Source organism: Epinephelus fuscoguttatus, linkage group LG14, assembly GCF_011397635.1.
Source record: "Epinephelus fuscoguttatus linkage group LG14, E.fuscoguttatus.final_Chr_v1".
Lineage (NCBI taxonomy): Eukaryota > Metazoa > Chordata > Actinopteri > Perciformes > Serranidae > Epinephelus > Epinephelus fuscoguttatus.
The window spans coordinates 269,857-290,735 of record NC_064765.1 but is presented as its reverse complement, the minus strand read 5'-3'; the positions used below and the strand labels follow the sequence as shown (position 1 = coordinate 290,735).

At 43.2% G+C, this 20,879-nt stretch overlaps 2 protein-coding genes across 3 annotated transcripts; one reads left to right on the top strand and one right to left on the bottom strand.

Moving 5' to 3' along the window:
- Positions 1-6,320, top strand: LOC125900656 (dr1-associated corepressor). Of its 2 annotated transcripts, XM_049595798.1 has the most exons (6): positions 1-124; positions 2,040-2,112; positions 2,842-2,935; positions 3,364-3,480; positions 3,821-3,920; positions 5,970-6,320. In XM_049595798.1, exons 1-6 carry the CDS (start codon positions 83-85, stop codon positions 5,979-5,981), a joined length of 438 nt encoding a protein of 145 aa, XP_049451755.1. In that variant the 5' UTR covers positions 1-82; the 3' UTR covers positions 5,982-6,320. The 2 variants fall into 2 exon arrangements, with proteins under 2 accessions (XP_049451755.1, XP_049451756.1); XM_049595799.1 differs by lacking the exon at positions 2,842-2,935 and having other exon boundaries at positions 2,040-2,179.
- Positions 6,321-6,469: 149 nt separating this feature from the next.
- Positions 6,470-14,627, bottom strand: ahsa1a (AHA1, activator of heat shock protein ATPase homolog 1a). Its single transcript, XM_049595793.1, has 9 exons — positions 14,397-14,627; positions 11,692-11,882; positions 11,401-11,483; positions 11,196-11,313; positions 8,376-8,467; positions 8,164-8,292; positions 7,880-7,981; positions 7,748-7,799; positions 6,470-7,304 (listed from the first exon to the last, which is right to left on the bottom strand). The coding sequence occupies exons 1-9, from the start codon at positions 14,474-14,476 to the stop codon at positions 7,132-7,134; spliced, it is 1,020 nt and encodes a 339-aa protein (XP_049451750.1). The 5' UTR covers positions 14,477-14,627; the 3' UTR covers positions 6,470-7,131.
- Between the last annotated feature and the right edge of the window lie 6,252 nt (positions 14,628-20,879).

The window sequence follows — 20,879 nt, the reverse complement described above, 5'->3', positions numbered from 1 at the left end:
GTGAAGGTAAACAAATGGAGTCGGTGTGTGGTGGAAACATGACGCAGAATGTGACGGCTCGGTTCACACTGAAGGCGGAAAGATGCCGGGAGCCAAGAGACGGTACAATGTTCGGTTTCCTCCGGTGAGTACCGACTGTTTCCGGTTTAAAGGAATTAACAGTGTTTAAGGGAAAGGTTTAAAGAACAAAAGAAAACACCGCGCTCAGTCAACGACGAGCTCGTGCTGCCTTCACAGACTGTCGGAAATCTGACACTTCGTTGTAAACACATCACCACTGTCAACCATGATTACCCAGGTTAATGTTCTGACACCTGGGTTCATTTACTGTGATCGCCCGGGTTAACTTCCCGGGATATTTCCAGCAGAAGCTGAGTGATCAGTCTGTGTTAATGTGATGACGATGGAGCAGATTATAGATCAGATGTGTTCAGGTTTGATCTGGTCTGATGACATCAGAGAGAAAACCTGATCTGTAAATTAAAACACTTTACCTGCAGCTCTGTGTATGACGTCATGTCACGGTTATTTACAGTCGCGAGTATGAACCTGCTCTGCTGCTGATCTCTGATCGGTGTGATTTACTTCTGCTTTTATTTATCTTTTCTATGACGACATGAACATCAATCAATCAATCAATCAATTTTATTTATAAAGCCATATATATCACAAATCCCAATTTGTCTCACAGGGCTTTACAGCATACGAGAAAAAAATAGAAGAAGCCCCAAACAACATGGTAAACATATTAACACAGCGTTTATTTCTCCAAAAATCGGCAAGATATAAAATGCTAAATGAACGTCACTCTGTAGCCCTGAATTCTTTGGCTATTTACGTGGTTGGGTGAGGAAAATGCGTGTGCTTACCTGTGTGTGTGTGTGTGTGTGTGTGTGTGTGGGCATCGGGGCAAAACTCTGCCGTGCGCAATATAGACAGCAGAGGAGAATTGTAAATGTGTGACCACGCAGAGACAGAAATGACATGCTGTCATGTAAAGAAGATGAATAACATAAGGCTATTTAGATTATTTGATAAAAGGACAAGGTATAGACCTGTTCTATAGGCCTGGATATGACGCGTCCAGAGCTAAGACGGAAAAAAATAAAATAAAATCAGCAGCGGCGGTCACATAGTTGCATATGGGAAACACTGGCGCTCCAGAGGCAGATCAGTAGGCCTATGTTAGTCACTTTTCTTTTGATGACTGAAATGTTTAACCACTAATCCGTAGCACTAGTGTGTTTATCAGTAAAATTAGAACATTTTTCACACATAAAAAGCACAAAGATGTTGAAATCTATACATATTCTGCCATCATAACTTGGCTCTCAGAATTCACCAGATTGATGCCTTTAGTCCAAACTTTGCTCCAAACTGATGTTAAAATGCTTAAAGTGCTAATGCCCTCACAGCTGATCAGGAAAAACTCCCCAAAAAACCCTTTAACAGGGAAAAAAACGGTAGAAACCTCAGGAAGAGCAACTGAGGAGGGATCCCTCTTCCAGGACGGACAGACGTGCAATAGATGTCGTACAGAACAGATCAACAACAACAACAACAACAACAACAGTAAATAAAAGTTTGTTTAAACTCCTCAACACTTTTCCTTCTCCAACTCTGATTTTTTGTTTTTAAAGATAAATGTGTGCAGTCTTCATATTCATACGTTCATATCTCTGTGTGCTCTGGCTTAAAATGAAGGCTCTGTGTGTTACTGACCTGTTGCCATGGTGATTTGTAATATCAGAGCTTCATTGATGACCACAGTTCATTCAACACTGAACATGACTGAACTGACTCTGATCAGCTGAAACTGAAAACTCAGAGTTTGTTAACGCTGAACCAGGCTTCAGGTGACTGAATGAATGAATGAATGAATGAATGAATGAATGAACCATCAGCCCTTCCTCTCCTCTCTGTGGTTGACTCTGTCCATGTGGGTTTGGTCTGCAGAGGTTTACGAGGAGCACCCGAATGCAGCAGTGATGTGTTTAAGTATCTCTGAAGGGGTTGACATGTTTGTTTGTTTGTTACAGAGTCGGATCAAGAAGATGATGCAGAAGGACACAGAGGTGGGGAGGATAGCGATGGCAGTTCCTGTGATTATCTGTATCCTTCTGAAGCTGCAGGACGAACTGTGTGTGAACGTCACAGTGGAGGAGATCTCAGCGCTCAAGTCAGATTTAGATTTTTATTTGTGTTGTCTCTGCTGTGTTGTGTCTGCTGTGTTGCCTCTGCTGTGTTGATATGTTGTCTCTGCTGTGTTGTGTTGTTTCTATGTTGCTGTGTTGCCTCTGCTGTGTCCTCTGCTGTGTTGTATCTGCTGTGTTGATGTGTTGTCTCTGCTGTGTTGTGTTGTTTCTGCTGTGTTGCTGTGTTGCCTCTGCTGTGTCCTCTGCTATGTTGTATCTGCTGTGTTGATGTGCTGTCTCTGCTGTGTTGTGTTGTTTCTGCTATGTTGCTGTGTTGTCTCTGCTGTGTTGTGTTGTTTCTGCTATGTTGCTGTGTTGCCTCTGCTGTGTCTTCTGCTGTGTTGTTTCTGCTATGTTGCTGTGTTGCCTCTGCTGTGTCTTCTGCTGTGTTGTATCTGCTGTGTTGCTGTGTTGCCTCTGCTGTGTCCTCTGCTGTGTTGTTTCTGCTGTGTTGCCTCTGCTGTGTCCTCTGCTGTGTTGTAACTGCTGTGTTGATGTGCTGTCTCTGCTATGTTGCTGTGTTGTCTCTGCGGTGTTGCCTCTGCTGTGTCCTCTGCTGTGTTGTCTCTGCGTTGCTGTGTTGTCTCTGCCATGTCGTCTCTGCTGTGTTGCTGTGTATAAACTCCTGAACTGCAGCCATCATCAGCTCGAGCTCTGGAAATGTTCCTCAAGTCTCTGCTGACTAAAATCTACCTGATCACTCAGTCCAAGTTCAGCGCCGTTGTGTCTGTTGCTCACATGTGAGTCAGCCCGGAACTCACCTGCACTCAGGTGTGACTGAAGCAGCACTTTTAAAGGGACAGTCTCTGTTGAAGCAGGTTGGATGAGTTATTTATCCACAGTCAGCTGGTGTCAGTCTGAAACTAAACGTCGTGCTGTGCAACTAAACATATGTTAGACACATAAAAACATCAGTTAGGGTGAATGTTTGTTACACAGACAGTATTTTACCTCTCAGTCAGACAGACAGTGGTTTACTTCACAGACAGACTGTGAGGTAAAATACTGTGTCTGACAAACACTAAATCACTTCTTTAACACCTTCCACAGTTTAAATTACATCAGACTGATGAAACTCATGAATACTGCAGTCAATGAATGCAGCACAGACACAGACTCTGATGTGTTTAAGAACTCATATTTTCATATGAAATGTTTTCCTTTGCAGGAAGCAGTGCATCGACTCAGAGAAGCTGTTCGACTTCCTCAAAGACCTGGCGGAGCGAGCCACGTCTACGGCAGCCCAGAAGGACACCAGAGGGCTGAGCATGTGGCCGCTGTACAGGTAGAGACGGACTTCTGATGGTGACATCACACAGTGTTGGGGCTGAGCTGATGTTTCGTTAGTGTCAGGTCACCTGTTTAAAGTCACAACTTAATATTATTTTATTGTTTTATTTTTAAAGGCTGTAAATTAAAATGATGTGACATCAGTTGTGTTCAGTGTCAGACTGAGAAGATCTTTGTCGTCTGCGTCCTCATCAATGATCATTGTCTCAGTTGGACAGTTTGGTCTATGAAATTAAATAAAAACATTCATATGCGATTAAGATTCAATGTTGATGAACTCTCTGTTTCTTTAAATCTTTTCAGCTCTGATGAATATTTGATTTTTTTTTCTTCAGAACCAAACGACCTGAAGTTCCTCTTAAAAAACCGTCTGAAGTCGCAGAGAAGAAGCCACGACGGAGTGTTGACTCACTGGACAACGACTCCAGCTCCGGAGTACGTATTTTATCTGCAGCTGAACTCAGGTTCAGGTTCTGGCTCTGTTCTCTGAGGAGTTCCTGTTCCTGGTCTCACCACCATCTGCAGAGCAGGTCTATATATTCTGACACACTCAGGTTCTGTTCTGTGGCACAAACACATCAGGAGGAGCTCCTGTTCCTCCTCTCACCGTCAGGAGGAGCTCCTGTTCCTCCTCTCACCGTCAGCAGAACAGCTCAGACACAGAGGAAGTTTTAATGATGCTGCTGTCACTGTCAGTCTGACCCTACAGCGCCCCCCTGAGGCCGTAACCTTCATCACTCTGCAGAGAACAAATTAAGTTTTTCTGATTCTCCTCTGAAACAAAGTGACCGAGTACATTTAAGTGTTTTTATGACACTTAATACTTGAACTCTGTCTCAGAGGAGATTATAATATTTATTAATCTGACACCTTCAGTTACTCTGCAGATTAATTATATAAAACATAATGAACAATGGACAAATACACTCAGCTGAATACAGTCATTTAAAACCAGCTGCAACAATAAACTGGTCAACATCAGATATTATAATCAGTAATATCACTGACATCACTCTGAGACAATCAATCCTTTATGATGATGCTTTTAAACCTCAGTGACTGTGACAGGGTGTCTACACTGTGTGGTACGACTGTGACCTCAGTGACTTTGTGTCAGCTGAGATGAAGCAGACCAAACTAAACGTTTAGAAAAGATGGAGAGATGAACGTTCTCCTTGAGGAACCATGAGTTAATTAACCTGACCAGAGTTAGTCTGGGGACACTCCTTTCTAAAGTGTGTTTAACACACCGGCGAAAACGGCCGGCAACAAAGCAACGGCTCTTGCATTTTTGAAAAGGACATGCCTTCTCGGAAATGTGCACTCCTCCTTTTCTCGTCCGCAAGGAAACAAACACACAGAGAGCTTGAAAATGGATGGCGAGAGATTTAACTCCGTTTTATCAAACGTGTGCTCATCCGTGAAGAAAATATTTTTTCCAGCGGATGTCTTAGTTACAACATGATTGAGCTAACTGGAGTAGTTTCATGTCGTATCCGACAACGGGAGGCTTTTAACAGATGACGTCCTGATGTTAGCTTTGCTGCTGCTGTTAGCTGTCCCTGTCAGCTGATGCTTTCTAGACATCGTGATTTCCCAAAACTGAATAAATACCACACATAGCAACACAAAACTGCTTTGCTAGCTCAATCATGTTGTAACTAAGATATCTGCTGGAAAAGATATTTTTTTCACGGACCGTTTAATGGGTTGTTACCTATTACAGACACCGCTAACGGCTAATAGCTAACGGTTAGCCCAGCTAAACGTGCACACAGAAATAGTAATGTTTGTTCAATCATTGTGTTTATAGACTTTACAAACATCGGATTAGTCTAAACAGTGATACAGTGATGTGAAAAATGTGATATATAGGCTATATATATAGCTAAAAGCTCTGCTGGTTTTCTACCCGGAAGTATTTGTAAACAACAAGTCGATTCCCTCTATAGTCCGGCCGGACGGATGAGTCATGGCCTTGTAAAAGATTATGTTTGTTTCTTTTAGTTGGCGAGAATGTGTCGCCGCAAACGCGACAAACATCCACTAACTTTGACGGCGTTTTCTGCGAGCACGGCTGAGCCATTTTGTACCGCTACACGTGTTTCTAGTGGGACTATGTTTATGAGCACAAGAGTTCAGCGAGCCACCGAAGGACCGCTCTGCAGATTTACTATTGGTTCTGCAACGTAGGGAGTTTTTTTAAACTCTGAAATTGTATCCGCCCATCTAAACACAAAATCAGGAAGAAAGACATCAGTCTTTAGTTAAGCAAAGTGTCTAAAGACTGACTTATGAGTCTAGACCAAAGTCAGAGGACTTTAACACCGTGTGGTACGACTGTGACCTCAGTGACTGTTTAACGCAGGACTTTATTTCCAGACTTGTGTTAAATTGTTAGTTTCAGGAGTTTCAATCTTCATTTAAACTTTGTTTCAGATTCTGGTTTTCAGTGTTTAACTGCTGTTTTTTGTCTGTTTTCAGGAGTCTCTCTGAGGGAGGAGCCAGAGGACAGCCGCTCGTCACTTCATTTATCTTTATTTAAACTTTAACACGAGAACTGTGAGAAAAAAAAATAAGTTTAGTTTTTGTGTTTGGGGATAGGAAACATTAGTTAGAGAATGTCTGACACATTTAGCTGCTGATGTAAAGTTTGGTTTCGTTTCTTTAGATGAATATAAATGAGGTATTTTGAGTTGAAGCTCTTTATTTTTGTTTGACGTAGATATTTTCTCTTTGGAGAAAAAGTACTTTGATAAAGTCTAATGAACTTTGATAATGATGTGAAATGTTTCAGACTTTTGATTTTCTTTAAACTTGAGTTAAAACAGGACGTTGTTCTGTGGTTGGTGAGAAGAAGACGACGTCGTCTAATTGAGAGCGTCTTCGTGCTGAACAGTGATGTCACAGTTTCTGATTTTTAAAACACTTTAACTGAAGGTTTTCCAGATGTTATGAATCAGACTGAATGAAGTGTGCTGAGATGAAGGAGCAGGTGCAGAGCATACAGGGTCGCTTTATTCCAAGAAACTAATCTTTGTACATGATGAGGGGCTGAAATGATGAATAAATTAAACTTTGTGTGTTTTTACATTTTGAAGCCAAAATGAGCAAACATGTCTTTTTGAATCGCTACCTTAACTAGCTCGCTGCACCAGGAAGTGATGACTGAGAAACATTCTGTGGCAACGTCCCAGCTGAAGGTCAGAGCTGAAGGTCAGACTAACGACTCGATGAGGATCCAGTGGTCAGTTTGAAATGAAACATGCAACTTCACTACACTGACACTGACAGAGTTAAACAAGTAAAAAAATTCATCACACACGGTTTTTTCTGTTTCAGTCGAAGGAACCAAACTTTTCTCTGAGCTCGTACAGTCGTTACTGATTTACAGAAGAGGACGACAATTTTCTTCTTCCTTGTTTTCTGTCCAGAGTCCCAAAGGCACGCTCCGTTTCTTCACTCGCCTGAACCAAAGACTGACGGAAGGGTGGGGCTAGATTTAAATATGATGAAATAAAAACATTTACACAGACAGACAGGTGACGACACGGCCGCGTCGTCTCTGCTCGGTGACGACGGGACATGTTGAAGTTTAAAAATGTGGAGAGAGAAGAAGAAAACGCTCGCCAACAGGAAACCGTCTTCAGAAGAGCCGCGCTCCAAAGCCAAATGTCTGTTTAATAGCCTCAAAGTAGTATCTCTTCCAGCCCTCTTTCGTCCGCTCCTCCTCGTTCTCCGGGACGCCTCGACACTCCACCTTCAGCTCCGTCTCACTGCTCCTGTCCAACAACGTCATGGTGATGGTGGCGTAATGCTCTGCGGAGAACAAACATAGTCACATGTCACTTGTCACCTGTTCCAGAGACTGACGCTACACAGAAGCGTCATCATCACACGCAGCACAGGGCCACAGGCTGGGATCAAACCCACGGCTGCTGCAGCCTCACGAGTCTGCACACCACTGGGCGCCAACCAAGACCTCGTTTTTACATTCATGAATTCACCTCCTCTGTAAAAGGAGTCGTAAAGTCAGAGTGTCGCAGCCTTTATTTAACGGCCTCAGGTGAGATAAGAACACCTGTAAACACTGACCAATCAGAACAGACTGGGCTCTTAATCAGGGGGCGGGGCTTAAAGACACAGGTGGAAACAGGTGTTCAGAACAGACAGGATCAGGAAACCCTTAAACATGTATGAAACTGACGATGACGTTAAGTGTTTAGTCACCACACAGACAGACAGACAGACAGAGAACGTACCACAGGGCCAGTTGTTATACCTCCACTTCATCACTATTTTCTCATCAGGGACCTGACGGACAGAAGATCCATCATTAGGAAGTTTTCCATCTTTATTTGTACAAAAACAAATCTTTGTAATGTTCGACTCACCAGCTCTGTGAATTCACCGAAAACGTTTCCGTCCAGCAGACGAAACTTCCCTCCTCTCTCTCCATCCACAGACGCCGGAGCGTGTGTGAACGCCTGGACCATCTGCACGTTCACCAAACACAAACACTGTCATACTGATCACATGACCACACATCACATCTGAGCTGAGTGACGGAAACACGAATGGGTGAATCTTAATCTAAAGTGACAGACGGTCAGACGTGTCTGATTCTGATTGAGTGCGGTCTGTGAGGTCAGAGTGACACTCAGGTGATGAAGCTGACCTCCTGGTTGAGGAAGACTCTGTACAGCTCAGCTGGTGAGGTGAGGAAGGTTTCTCTCATGCTAAATTTACAGGTGGGGATCTTGACACCGGTGTTGATGGGAGCAGCCATGCTGCCTGAGGAGGAGATCTGTTCAGGAGGAGATGAAGATGAAGGTGAGGTCACTGCTGATGTCACAGTTACTGAGGAACAACAGCTGACGTCTGACGAACCTGAGTTTTATCCAGCTTGGCTTTGGATTGTGACGTGGTCGGCGGTTTGGCCATACCGTTGGCTGTCGGCAGGATCATCCCCTGTGTGAACTCTGGAATTAAATAAGAAACTTTATTTAAACAGGAAGTCTCAATGAGATGAAATCTGATGCCCCGCGGTCACAGAACACAGACAGGAAGTGAAGTCAGAGAAGAGACAGAGAGCAGACGCAGCAGAGGTCTGATGTCTCTCTGAGGGGACAAGGAAACAAAGCAGGAGGAGTCATCTGTACCACTTCTACTTTACAACATTTTATTAACACAGGAAGTTCACTTTACATGCTTTTATTCTGAAACTCTGTCAGATAACTGTGGAGGAAGTTTCTCCTCATCACTGTCAAAATAAATCCTGTTCACACAGACAACTGTGACACCGACACCTCCCAACCTCAGTCCCCACAGGGGCCTCCAATCACAACAGTGCACACTAACACAGCCGATCCCTGACCATCCTGCACCTCCTCCTTGTCTTCTTCTGTGACATTGTTTAAGAGCTGCTGACACGTATGTTACATGTCACACTACACTGTTGTGTGATTCTATGATGGACGAGGGGGAGGAGGAAGAGGAGGAGGAGAGCAGCTCACAGAGATGCTCCTTCAGCTTTGGTTCACACACAGATTGTAATTCTGTGGGAAACAGTGAACACTGGTGATTCTGAGCTCTGAGTCTGAGACAACGTCACAACTGTCTCTGTAAATAACTGAAACACACATGCCACAGTGTTTGAGAACAGCTGACATGTGTCAGTGTTTGAGAACAGCTGACATGTGTCAGTGTTTGAGAACAGCTGACATGTGTCAGTGTTTGAGAACAGCTAACATGTGTCACAGAGTTTGAGAACAGCTGACATGTGTCACAGAGTTTGAGAACAGCTGACATGTGTCAGTGTTTGAGAACAGCTGACATGTGTCACAGAGTTTGAGAACAGCTGACATGTCTCAGTGTTTGAGAACAGCTGACATGTGTCACAGTGTTTGAGAACAGCTGACATGTGTCAGTGTTTGAGAACAGCTGACATGTGTCACAGAGTTTGAGAACAGCTGACATGTCTCAGTGTTTGAGAACAGCTGACATGTGTCACAGTGTTTGAGAACAGCTGACATGTGTCACAGTGTTTGAGAACAGCTGACATGTGTCCCAGAGTTTGAGAACAGCTGACATGTGTCCCAGAGTTTGAGAACAGCTGACATGTGTCAGTGTTTGAGAACAGCTGACATGTGTCAGTGTTTGAGAACAGCTGACATGTGTCACAGAGTTTGAGAACAGCTGACATGTGTCTCAGTGTTTGAGAACAGCTGACATGTGTCACAGAGTTTGAGAACAGCTGACGTGTCAGTGTTTGAAAACAGCTGACGTGTCAGTGTTTGAAAACAGCTGACATGTGTCACAGCGTTTGAAAACAGCTGACATGTGTCACAGCGTTTGAGAACAGCTGACATGTGTCACAGCGTTTGAGAACAGCTGACATGTGTCACAGCGTTTGAAAACAGCTGACATGTGTCAATGTTTGAGAACAGCTGACATGTGTCAGTGTTTGAGAACAGCTGACATGTGTCACAGTGTTTGAGAACAGCTGACATGTGTCACAGTGTTTGAGAACAGCTGACATGTGTCAGTGTTTGAGAACAGCTGACATGTGTAAATGTTTGAGAACAGCTGACATGTGTCACAGTGTTTGAGAACAGCTGACATGTGTCAGTGTTTGAGAACAGCTGACATGTGTCAGTGTTTGAGAACAGCTGACATGTGTCACAGTGTTTGAGAACAGCTGACATGCATCAGTGTTTGAGAACAGCTGACATGCGTCAGTGTTTGAGAACAGCTGACATGTGTCACAGAGTTTGAGAACAGCTGACATGTGTCAGTGTTTGAGAACAGCTGACATGTGTCACAGAGTTTGAGAACAGCTGACATGCATCAGTGTTTGAGAACAGCTGACATGCGTCAGTGTTTGAGAACAGCTGACATGTGTCACAGAGTTTGAGAACAGCTGACATGTGTCAGTGTTTGAAAACAGCTGACATGTGTCACAGAGTTTGAGAACAGCTGACATGCGTCAGTGTTTGAGAACAGCTGACATGTGTCACAGAGTTTGAGAACAGCTGACATGCATCAGTGTTTGAGAACAGCTGACATGCGTCAGTGTTTGAGAACAGCTGACATGTGTCACAGAGTTTGAGAACAGCTGACATGTGTCAGTGTTTGAAAACAGCTGACATGTGTCACAGAGTTTGAGAACAGCTGACGTGTCAGTGTTTGAGAACAGCTGACATGTGTCACAGTGTTTGAGAACAGCTGACATGCGTCAGTGTTTGAAAACAGCTGACATGTGTCACAGAGTTTGAGAACAGCTGACATGTCAGTGTTTGAAAACAGCTGACATGTGTCACAGAGTTTGAGAACAGCTGACGTGTGTCACAGTGTTTGAGAACAGCTGACATGCGTCAGTGTTTGAGAACAGCTGACATGTGTCACAGCGTTTGAGAACAGCTGACGTGTCAGTGTTTGAAAACAGCTGACATGTGTCACAGAGTTTGAGAACAGCTGACGTGTCAGTGTTTGAGAACAGCTGACATGTGTCACAGAGTTTGAGAACAGTTAACATGACATCAGACATTTAAGGTCCCTATAAATCCTGCAGGACTGAGGTATGATGTCCTCTGATGATGTCACCTACAGAGATGTGACGACCACTGACAGACAGGCAACTGATCCTGACTCTTCTGTCTGACTGAGTCTGACGGACTGTTCCTTTAAGATGGCGTATGTGTCACTCACCTGTCTTTAAGAAGCCCACGTAGCTGCCCAGAGCCTCACGGACCTTCTCTGCTCCTTTTGTCTTCATCAGGTCGGTCAGAGGCGTCTCAGGTTCGTCTTTATTCAGGGACACAGAGATCTGGACAAAGAGTACACGACAGGCTTCGTTAGCTCCTCCTCCTCCTCCACACACTCACACTCACAGCAGATTTTTCACTGAACTCACATCTAGATCCTCCATGTCGTTCTCGTCAGACAGGTTTGGAACCTCGATGCTTCCTTTGTATTTCACTCCTGACTTGGACTCTCCTGTGAGACAGACGGGACACAGACTCTGATCAAAGAGACAAAGGACACCTGTCCTCTGTTTGACTGTCCTCCGTCTGACTTTCCTCTGTTTGACTGTCCTTCGTCTGACTGTCCTCTGTTTGACTGTCCTCTGTCTGACTTTCCTCTGTTTGACTGTCCTCTGTCTGAGAGCAGAGCACTGTCACATGTTAAGCCACGCCCCCCTCACCTGTCCAGGTAGCTTTCAGGTTCCACTCGTAGAAGAAGATCAGTTTCCCTTTGCGGTTGTTGATGGAGGCCTCTCCATCCAGCTTGCTGACCTCCGTCACCTCACACCTCCCCTGGTCATTCTCCACACTCAAACCCAGCAACAGAGATTTTAATTTGTCCGATGACCAGTTTGTTGCATCTCGTTCAGTCCTGAAAGTCCAGATGACCAAAGACAGGTAAACACACCTGGATCTCCCGTGTCTGTGTCTTTAACACAGTGTGTCTGTGTCTTTACACAGTGTGTCTGTATCTTTACACAGTGTGTCTCTATCTTTACGCGGTGTGTCTGTATTTTTACACAGTGTGTCTGTGTCTTTACACAGTGTGTCTGTATCTTTACAGTGTGTCTGTGTCTTTACACAGTGTGTCTGTATCTTTACACAGTGTGTCTGTATCTTTACAGTGTGTCTGTGTCTTTACACAGTGTGTCTGTATCTTTACACAGTGTGTCTGTGTCTTTACACAGTGTGTCTGTATCTTTACAGTGTGTCTGTATCTTTACACAGTGTGTCTGTGTTTTTACAGTGTGTCTGTATCTTTACACAGTGTGTCTGTGTCTTTACAGTGTGTCTGTATCTTTACACAGTGTGTCTGTGTTTTTACAGTGTGTCTGTGTCTTCACAGTGTGTCTGTGTCTTTACACAGTGTGTCTGTATCTTTACACAGTGTGTCTGTGTCTTTACACAGTGTGTCTCTATCTTTACAGTGTGTCTGTGTCTTTACACAGTGTGTCTGTATCTTTACACAGTGTGTCTGTGTCTTTACAGTGTGTCTGTATCTTTACATAGTGTGTCTGTATCTTTACACAGTGTGTCTGTGTCTTTACACAGTGTGTCTGTATCTTTACAGTGTGTCTGTGTCTTTACAGTGTGTCTGTATCTTTACACAGTGTGTCTGTGTCTTTACAGTGTGTCTGTATCTTTAGACAGTGTGTCTGTATCTTTACACAGTGTGTCTGTGTCTTCACAGTGTGTCTGTGTCTTTACAGTGTGTCTGTATCTTTACAGTGTGTCTGTGTCTTTACAGTGTGTCTGTGTCTTTACAGTGTGTCTGTATCTTTAGACAGTGTGTCTGTATCTTTACACAGTGTGTGTCTGTATCTTTACACAGTGTGTCTGTGTCTTCACAGTGTGTCTGTGTCTTTACAGTGTGTCTGTATCTTCACAGTGTGTCTGTGTCTTTACAGTGTGTCTGTATCTTTACACAGTGTGTCTGTGTCTTTACACAGTGTGTCTGTATCTTTACAGTGTGTCTGTGTCTTTACAGTGTGTCTGTATCTTTACACAGTGTGTCTGTGTCTTTACAGTGTGTCTGTATCTTTACACAGTGTGTCTGTATCTTTACACAGTGTGTGTCTGTATCTTTACACAGTGTGTCTGTGTCTTCACAGTGTGTCTGTGTCTTTACAGTGTGTCTGTATCTTTACACAGTGTGTCTGTATCTTTACAGTGTGTCTGTATCTTTACACAGTGTGTCTGTATCTTTACACAGTGTGTCTGTGTCTTTACAGTGTGTCTGTGTCTTTACACAGTGTGTCTGTATCTTTACAGTGTGTCTGTGTCTTTACAGTGTGTCTGTGTCTTTACACAGTGTGTCTGTATCTTTACAGTGTGTCTGTATCTTTACACAGTGTGTCTGTATCTTTACAGTGTGTCTGTGTCTTTACAGTGTGTCTGTATCTTTACACAGTGTGTCTGTGTCTTTACAGTGTGTCTGTATCTTTACACAGTGTGTCTGTGTCTTTACAGTGTGTCTGTGTCTTTACAGTGTGTCTGTGTCTTTACACAGTGTGTCTGTATCTTTACAGTGTGTCTGTGTCTTTACACAGTGTGTCTGTGTACAAAATATTTTGTCAGAACCATGAGTCCAATCATCAGCTTGAACAGAGAGAGGAGATTCTGCTGAATGTGATGATGTCACTCTTTGGTTTGTGATGTCAGAAGTGTGAGCGTAGCAGCAGGTCAGAGATTGGGTCTGTAATGGCGAGTTTCTTTAACTTTCAGGCTCTCTGTGTCAGTCCGATTGTTTCCATGGCAACATGTCTGTGACGACAATAATGTTCCTACGTTTTGACGTATGATTCATGTCTGTTAAAACACTGAGTTTGTTCACATCATTGTTTAATGAGATCTACAGCTGCTCCACACTGTGACGTCACCACGCCAGCTCTGTTCCATTATAAAATCTGAGACACGTCATGAAACTGTGATGTCATAAATTCTAAACATTAAAGTCTCACGAGGTTTGAATGGTTTTCTACGTCACAGTTTGTCGGTCCGGCCTCAGAGAGGTCAGCTGTGTTCACACCGACCTGCCGTTACCGTTTCTCAGTTTATGTTGTTTTTGTTTTTGCGTTTTTTTTTATTTCAGATTAACGTAAAGTCGGTTTGATGAATCTCTGACGAAACTCACCGTGGTGATTATCAGTGTGTTTATTGTGACGGAGCTGCTGTGACGAGTTCCGCCGTTTATCTTTAACGTCAGATTAAAACGAATAATAAAATCAGATGTGAGGTTGTTTTGTTGTTGTTCATCAGACATGTTTAAATAAAGATAAATACACATTAACGACGTGTCTGTGCTGAAACATTCACACTGTGTTGATCGGACACACGGTGTGCTGTTAGCATTAGCATCAGGACCGTTAGCCTCATTAAAACTCACCAGTGCCAGTTGTTGACGTTAGTAGCGTCAGCTCTCTCCTCCACGATCCACCGAGGGTCTCCTTCTCCCCACTTCGCCATGTTCGGTCCGCCGGTTCACTCTGTGACGGTAAGAGTCCGCGAGCTGCTGCTTTACCGGTCGCTGTCCCGGTGCACGTTGTTTCTAGAAGCCTCTGGCTGCTGCTAGCTTCTGCTCTTCTTCTTCTACTCCTGTTTAACGGAAGGTCAACACAGCCCCCTGCCGGACCGGAGACTTCCTCCTTCTTCTTCTTCTTCTGCTACTGTTGTTTAACGGAGAAGTAGAGATGGGATTTATGGCTCTTTGAGGGGAGCCGGATCTTGGTGAGCCGTTCCTTGCAAAGAGCCGTTCAAAAAACTGGCTCATTTGACTGATTTTTATATTTATTAAGTTTTAAGAAGCCAGCCTGGTGGTAACTCATTTTATCTTGGAAATAATCACTGGGAAGTATGATGGGGTAAGATTTGGAACAAAATAATACAAAATTAGATATCCCACCAATATCTGAGTTTGAATTATTCTGAAATATTGATTATAACCTCATTTGACATGTGTGGACTAGATTTTAAAGTCTGATCTGGATTCATTGTAAATATTCCACAAGGTTGCGCCATATCACTCTGCTTTGACAGTGACATCACTATTTTGGATTTATAATTGTTTGTATGTGTGTAAAGCTACCATGACTTGTTATTCATGCAACAGACCAGCTGTGTGATTTTCTCCATGATAATAATCTATTTGAGGAATTTCAGTCAGGATTTAGAGTGCATCATAGCACTGAGACAGCTCTAGTTAAAATTACAAATGATCTTCTGATTGCTTCAGACAAAGGACTCGTCTCTGTACTTGTTTTATTAGATCTTAGTGCGGCGTTTGACACAATTGACCATCAAATTCTGCTGCAGAGACTGGATCACTTAATTGGCTTAAAAGGTTCTGCACTGAGCTGGTTTAAATCTTATTTATCTGATCGTTTTCAATTTGTTGACGTTCGCAATGAACCATCCTTACGTACTAAAGTTTGTTTTGGAGTTCCGCAAGGTTCTGTGCTCGGACCAATCCTATTTACTCTATATATGCTTCCTTTAGGTAACATCATTAGAAATCACTCTATAAATTTCCATTGTTATGCGGATGATACTCAGTTGTATTTATCAATGAAGCCAGAAGAAAGCAATCAATTAACTAAACTCCATAATTGCCTTAAAGACATAAAAACTTGGATGAGCACCAATTTCCTGATGTTAAATTCAGACAAAACTGAAGTTATTGTTCTTGGCCCCAAACAACTCAGAGACTCTTTATCTGATGACATAGTTTCTCTAGATGGCATTGCTCTGGCCTCTAGCACTACCGTAAGAAACCTCGGAGTAATATTTGATCAAGATTTGTCTTTTAATTCTCATTTAAAACAAACATCACGGACTGCATTTTTTCATCTGCGTAATATTGCGAAAATTAGGCCTATCCTGACCCGAAAAGATGCAGAAAAATTGGTCCACGCTTTTGTTGTTACGTGCCAGTCAAGGAACCAGGACCCAGTAGCAGAGTACAAACAAAAGCTTTATTGCCAAAATGTTCACAAAAGGAAGTAACGAGGAACACGCTCAAAAAACAAGGAAACAACTGAAAGCGCTCGACAAAGCACGAGGAAGACACTGAGGACTACATGTGGCGACAGGCAGGAGATCACTGAGAGCTCGAGCGAGGAGCACCAGCATAGGGAACAATCCGGCACAGGAGACAGTGAGAGAGTGGCTTAAGTAGCTGGCTGATTAGGCAGAACAAGCTGCAGGTGTGCTGGAAGCCCTGCTCCCAGTGATCGCCCCGCCTCCCGGCACATCCCCTGCAGACGGAGGGAGAGAGATATCAGAAACATATTTTCACAGAAAAAACGACAAAAAAACGGACCATAACATTTGTTACCTCAAGGCTGGATTACTGTAACTCTCTATTATCAGGTAGCTCTAGTAAGTCCTTAAAAACTCTCCAGCTAATTCAGAATGCAGCAGCACGTGTACTAACAGGAACTAAGAAACGAGATCATATTTCTCCTGTTTTAGCTTCTCTGCACTGGCTCCCTGTAAAATCCAGAATTGAATTTAAAATCCTACTGTTAACTTATAAAGCTCTAAATGGTCAAGCTCTGTCATATCTTAGAGAGCTCATAGTGCCTTATTATCCCACCAGAACACTGCGCTCTGAGAACGCAGGGTTACTCGTGGTCCCTAAAGTCTCCAAAAGTAGATCAGGAGCCAGAGCCTTCAGCTATCAGGCTCCTCTCCTGTGGAATCATCTTCCTGTTACGGTCCGGGAGGCAGACACCGTCTCCACATTTAAGACTAGACTTAAGACTTTCCTCTTTGATAAAGCTTATAGTTAGGGCTGGCTCAGGCTTGCCCTGTACCAGCCCCTAGTTAGGCTGACTTAGGCCTAGTCTGCCGGAGGACCCCCCTATAATACACCGGGCACCTTCTCTCCTTCTCTCTCTCTCTCTCTGTCTCTCTCTCTCTCTCTCTGTCTCTCTCTCTCTCTCTCTCTCTCTCTCTCGTATCCTATTACTGCATCTTGCTAACTCGGCCATTCTGGATGTCACTAACTCGGCTTCTTCTCCGGAGCCTTTGTGCTCCACTGTCTCTCAGATTAACTCATATCACAGCGGTGCCTGGACAGCGTGACGTGTGTGGTTGTGCTGCTGCCGTGGTCCTGCCAGATGCCTCCTGCTGCTGCTGCTGCCATCATTAGTCATTAGTCATACTTCTACTGTTATTATACACATATGATTATTGTCACACATGTATACTGCCAGGTATTAATACATACTTTCAACATATTGTACCACAGTAGCCAGAACTATAACTATAATATTATTACTTTCAATAATGTTGTTGTAAGATACTGTCATTACCTGCATCTCTCTCTCTCTCTCTCTCTCTCTTTCTCTGTCTCATTGTGTCATGTGGATTACTGTTAATTTATCATGCTGATCTGTTCTGTACGACATCTATTGCACGTCTGTCCGTCCTGGAAGAGGGATCCCTCCTCACTTGCTCTTCCTGAAGTTTCTACCGTTTTTTCCCTGTTAAAGGGTTTTTTGGGGAGTTTTTCCTGATCAGCTGTGAGGGTCATAAGGACAGAGGGATGTCGTATGCTGTAAAGCCCTGTGAGGCAAATTGTGATTTGTGATATTGGGCTTTATAAATAAAATTGATTGATTGATTGATTGAACACTGTGACCTTAACACTTACAAATAAACATTAAAAAACAAAGCAGGCTACAATGAATTTTGCTCAGAGGAGGAGCAAATGAGGAGCACACAGTGATATTAAAAAAAAAAAAAAAAAAAAAAAGGTCGGTTCCCAGCTGCGACTCGGTTCCCATCGTTCATGTTAACGAGCCGTTCAATAGAATCGGTTCGTTCGTGAACGTCACAACACTACGGAGAAGGGCTGAAGAGCCTCATGTGGCCCCTGAGCTGCAGGCTGTGTACTCCTGATACAGACAGTACAGGCAGTGTGGTTGTACTGAGGCCTATAGTCAGAAGCATCTGTAATGGGGCATCGGTGGCTTAGTGGGTAGAGCAGGCACCCCATGTACAAGGCTGCTGCTGCAGCGGCCCAAGTTCGAGTCTAGCCTGTGGCCCTTTGCTGCATGACATCCCCTCTCTCGCTCTCATTTCACACTTGGCTTCCCTGTCCATTTTAAGGCAAAATGCCCGAAAATATCCTTAAAAAAATAAAAAAGAAAAGAAGCATCCGTAACAACATTACATGTTTATTCTATATAAACTATAAATAAATGAAAAGGATTAAATTAAATGAATAGTGTCTTACTGTCATCAGTGTTATTGGTCATGTACAGACACAGTGATGAATGCTGGGTAATATATATGCTGATGTTGACCAGTGTTGAGTTGAACGTTTGATCATGTGACGAGACGATATGTGCACAGTGGCGTGCACGGGGGCTGTCATTATTGATACAGTCTATGATCATGATAGTGTGAGCTGTTACACCTCTGCTGCCACCTGTGACTGAGCTGTGTCTCACTTCTTTAATAAAGTCTGTGACACACACAGATGATGGAGACATAATTAAGATCAGCTCTAATTAACCAACGTTCCAGCACAGTAACGTCACAGCAGCTCAGCTCAACAGGAAGCATCATCACACCTGTGTTTTTAGGGCTCATACTGGTCACTGTGGACTGATGATGGGATGTATGTCACGTGGTGGATCTACATGAGCCTCAGACTGTGTACGTCCCTCCTGCTGTGAGGCCGACTGTAATAATGGCTGCACTTGATAAATGAGTGAAGAATCTAAAATCTGTCGTGATACATTTCTAACATACATGATTGATAGTGAGGTAGATCGAACTTGTTACCAAGAGGGAAAACATGACCCTCTGTGGCAGACGTAATAATCATACTGATAATCACAGTGATGTGACTCACAGGCTGAGAGACACTGAACAGACTCTAGAGGAAAGGAAAGGAAAAACTCACATCAACATCTTGATGCTTAATTAAACATCTGAAACCTGTGAAGGAAGAATAAACATCGTTTTAACAGCTGGAGTTAAAAACATCGTCTGCATCAGGACACCTGATTATGTTTCCTCATCTTCTGTGATCAGGATCACAAACTGTTAAACTTAAGGTGGGTCGATACGTGTCTGTCAGTTTGTAAATCATGACTCTGTCTTTAAGTTATCACCCACTATGTTTTTGTCTGTCTGTAGCAACGGCAAAGAGTATGGTGGGAATGAACTATATAAAAAAAGCAAAGATTTAAAACATCTAGAAAAAGAAAATGACGAAGTTGACGTTAAAGACGAAGTTTGTTTGTTTGTTTGAAACATTTTGTCAATGAAAGTTTGTGTCAAAAGTCTCCTCTTGGAAAATAACTCATATATTCTATATTCTTTAATTCTCATTTAAAACAAACCTCACGGACTGCATTTTTTCATCTGCGTAATATTGTGAAAATTAGGCCTATCCTGACCCGAAAAGATGCAGAAAAATTGGTCCACGCTTTTGTTACCTCAAGGCTGGATTACTGTAACTCTCTATTATCAGGTAGCTCTAGTAAGTCCTTAAAAACTCTCCAGCTAATTCAGAATGCAGCAGCACGTGTACTAACAGGAACTAAGAAACAAGATCATATCTCTCCTGTTTTAGCTTCTCTGCACTGGCTCCCTGTAAAATCCAGAATTGAATTTAAAATCCTACTGTTAACTTATAAAGCTCTAAATGGTCAAGCTCTGTCATATCTTAGAGAGCTCATAGTGCCATATTATCCCACCAGAACACTGCGCTCTGAGAACGCAGGGTTACTCGTGGTCCCTAAAGTCTCCAAAAGTAGATCAGGAGCCAGAGCCTTCAGCTATCAGGCTCCTCTCCTGTGGAATCATCTTCCTGTTACGGTCCGGGAGGCAGACACCGTCTCCACATTTAAGACTAGACTTAAGACTTTCCTCTTTGATAAAGCTTATAGTTAGGGCTGGCTCAGGCTTGTCCTGTACCAGCCCCTAGTTAGGCTGACTTAGGCCTAGTCTGCCGGAGGACCCCCCTATAATACACCGGGCCCCTTCTCTCCTTCTCTCTCTCTCTCTCTCTCTCTCTCTCTCTCTCGTATCCTATTACTGCATCTTGCTAACTCGGCCATTCTGGATGTCACTAACTCGGCTTCTTCTCCGGAGCCTTTGTGCTCCACTGTCTCTCAGATTAACTCATATCACAGCGGTGCCTGGACAGCGTGACGTGTGGTTGTGCTGCTGCCGTGGTCCTGCCAGATGCCTCCTGCTGCTGCTGCTGCCATCATTAGTCATTAGTCATACTTCTTCTGTTATTATACACATATGACTATTGTCACACATGTATACTGCCAGGTATTAATACATACTTTCAACATATTGTACCACAGTAACCAGAACTATAACTATAATATTATTACTTTCAATAATGTTGTTGTAAGCTACTGTCATTACCTGCATCTCTCTCTCTCTCTCTCTCTCTCTCTCTCTCTCTCTCTCTCTCTCTGTCTCATTGTGTCATGTGGATTACTGTTAATTTATCATGTTGATCTGTTCTGTACGACATCTATTGCACGTCTGTCCGTCCTGGAAGAGGGATCCCTCCTCAGTTGCTCTTCCTGAGGTTTCTACCGTTTTTTCCCTGTTAAAGGGTTTTTTGGGGAGTTTTTCCTGATCAGCTGTGAGGGTCATAAGGACAGAGGGATGTCGTATGCTGTAAAGCCCTGTGAGGCAAATTGTGATTTGTGATATTGGGCTGTATAAATAAAATTGAATTGAAATTGAATTATTCTTTACGTCCTCACGACTTCTATAGTGTTGAAACATTTTATATCGTGATGTTAACACCGTGCAACAGTTTATTTCTTTTTTATACCTGTGTAATTGTCCATAACATCAGACTGATTGTTTTTTATTGATAAAA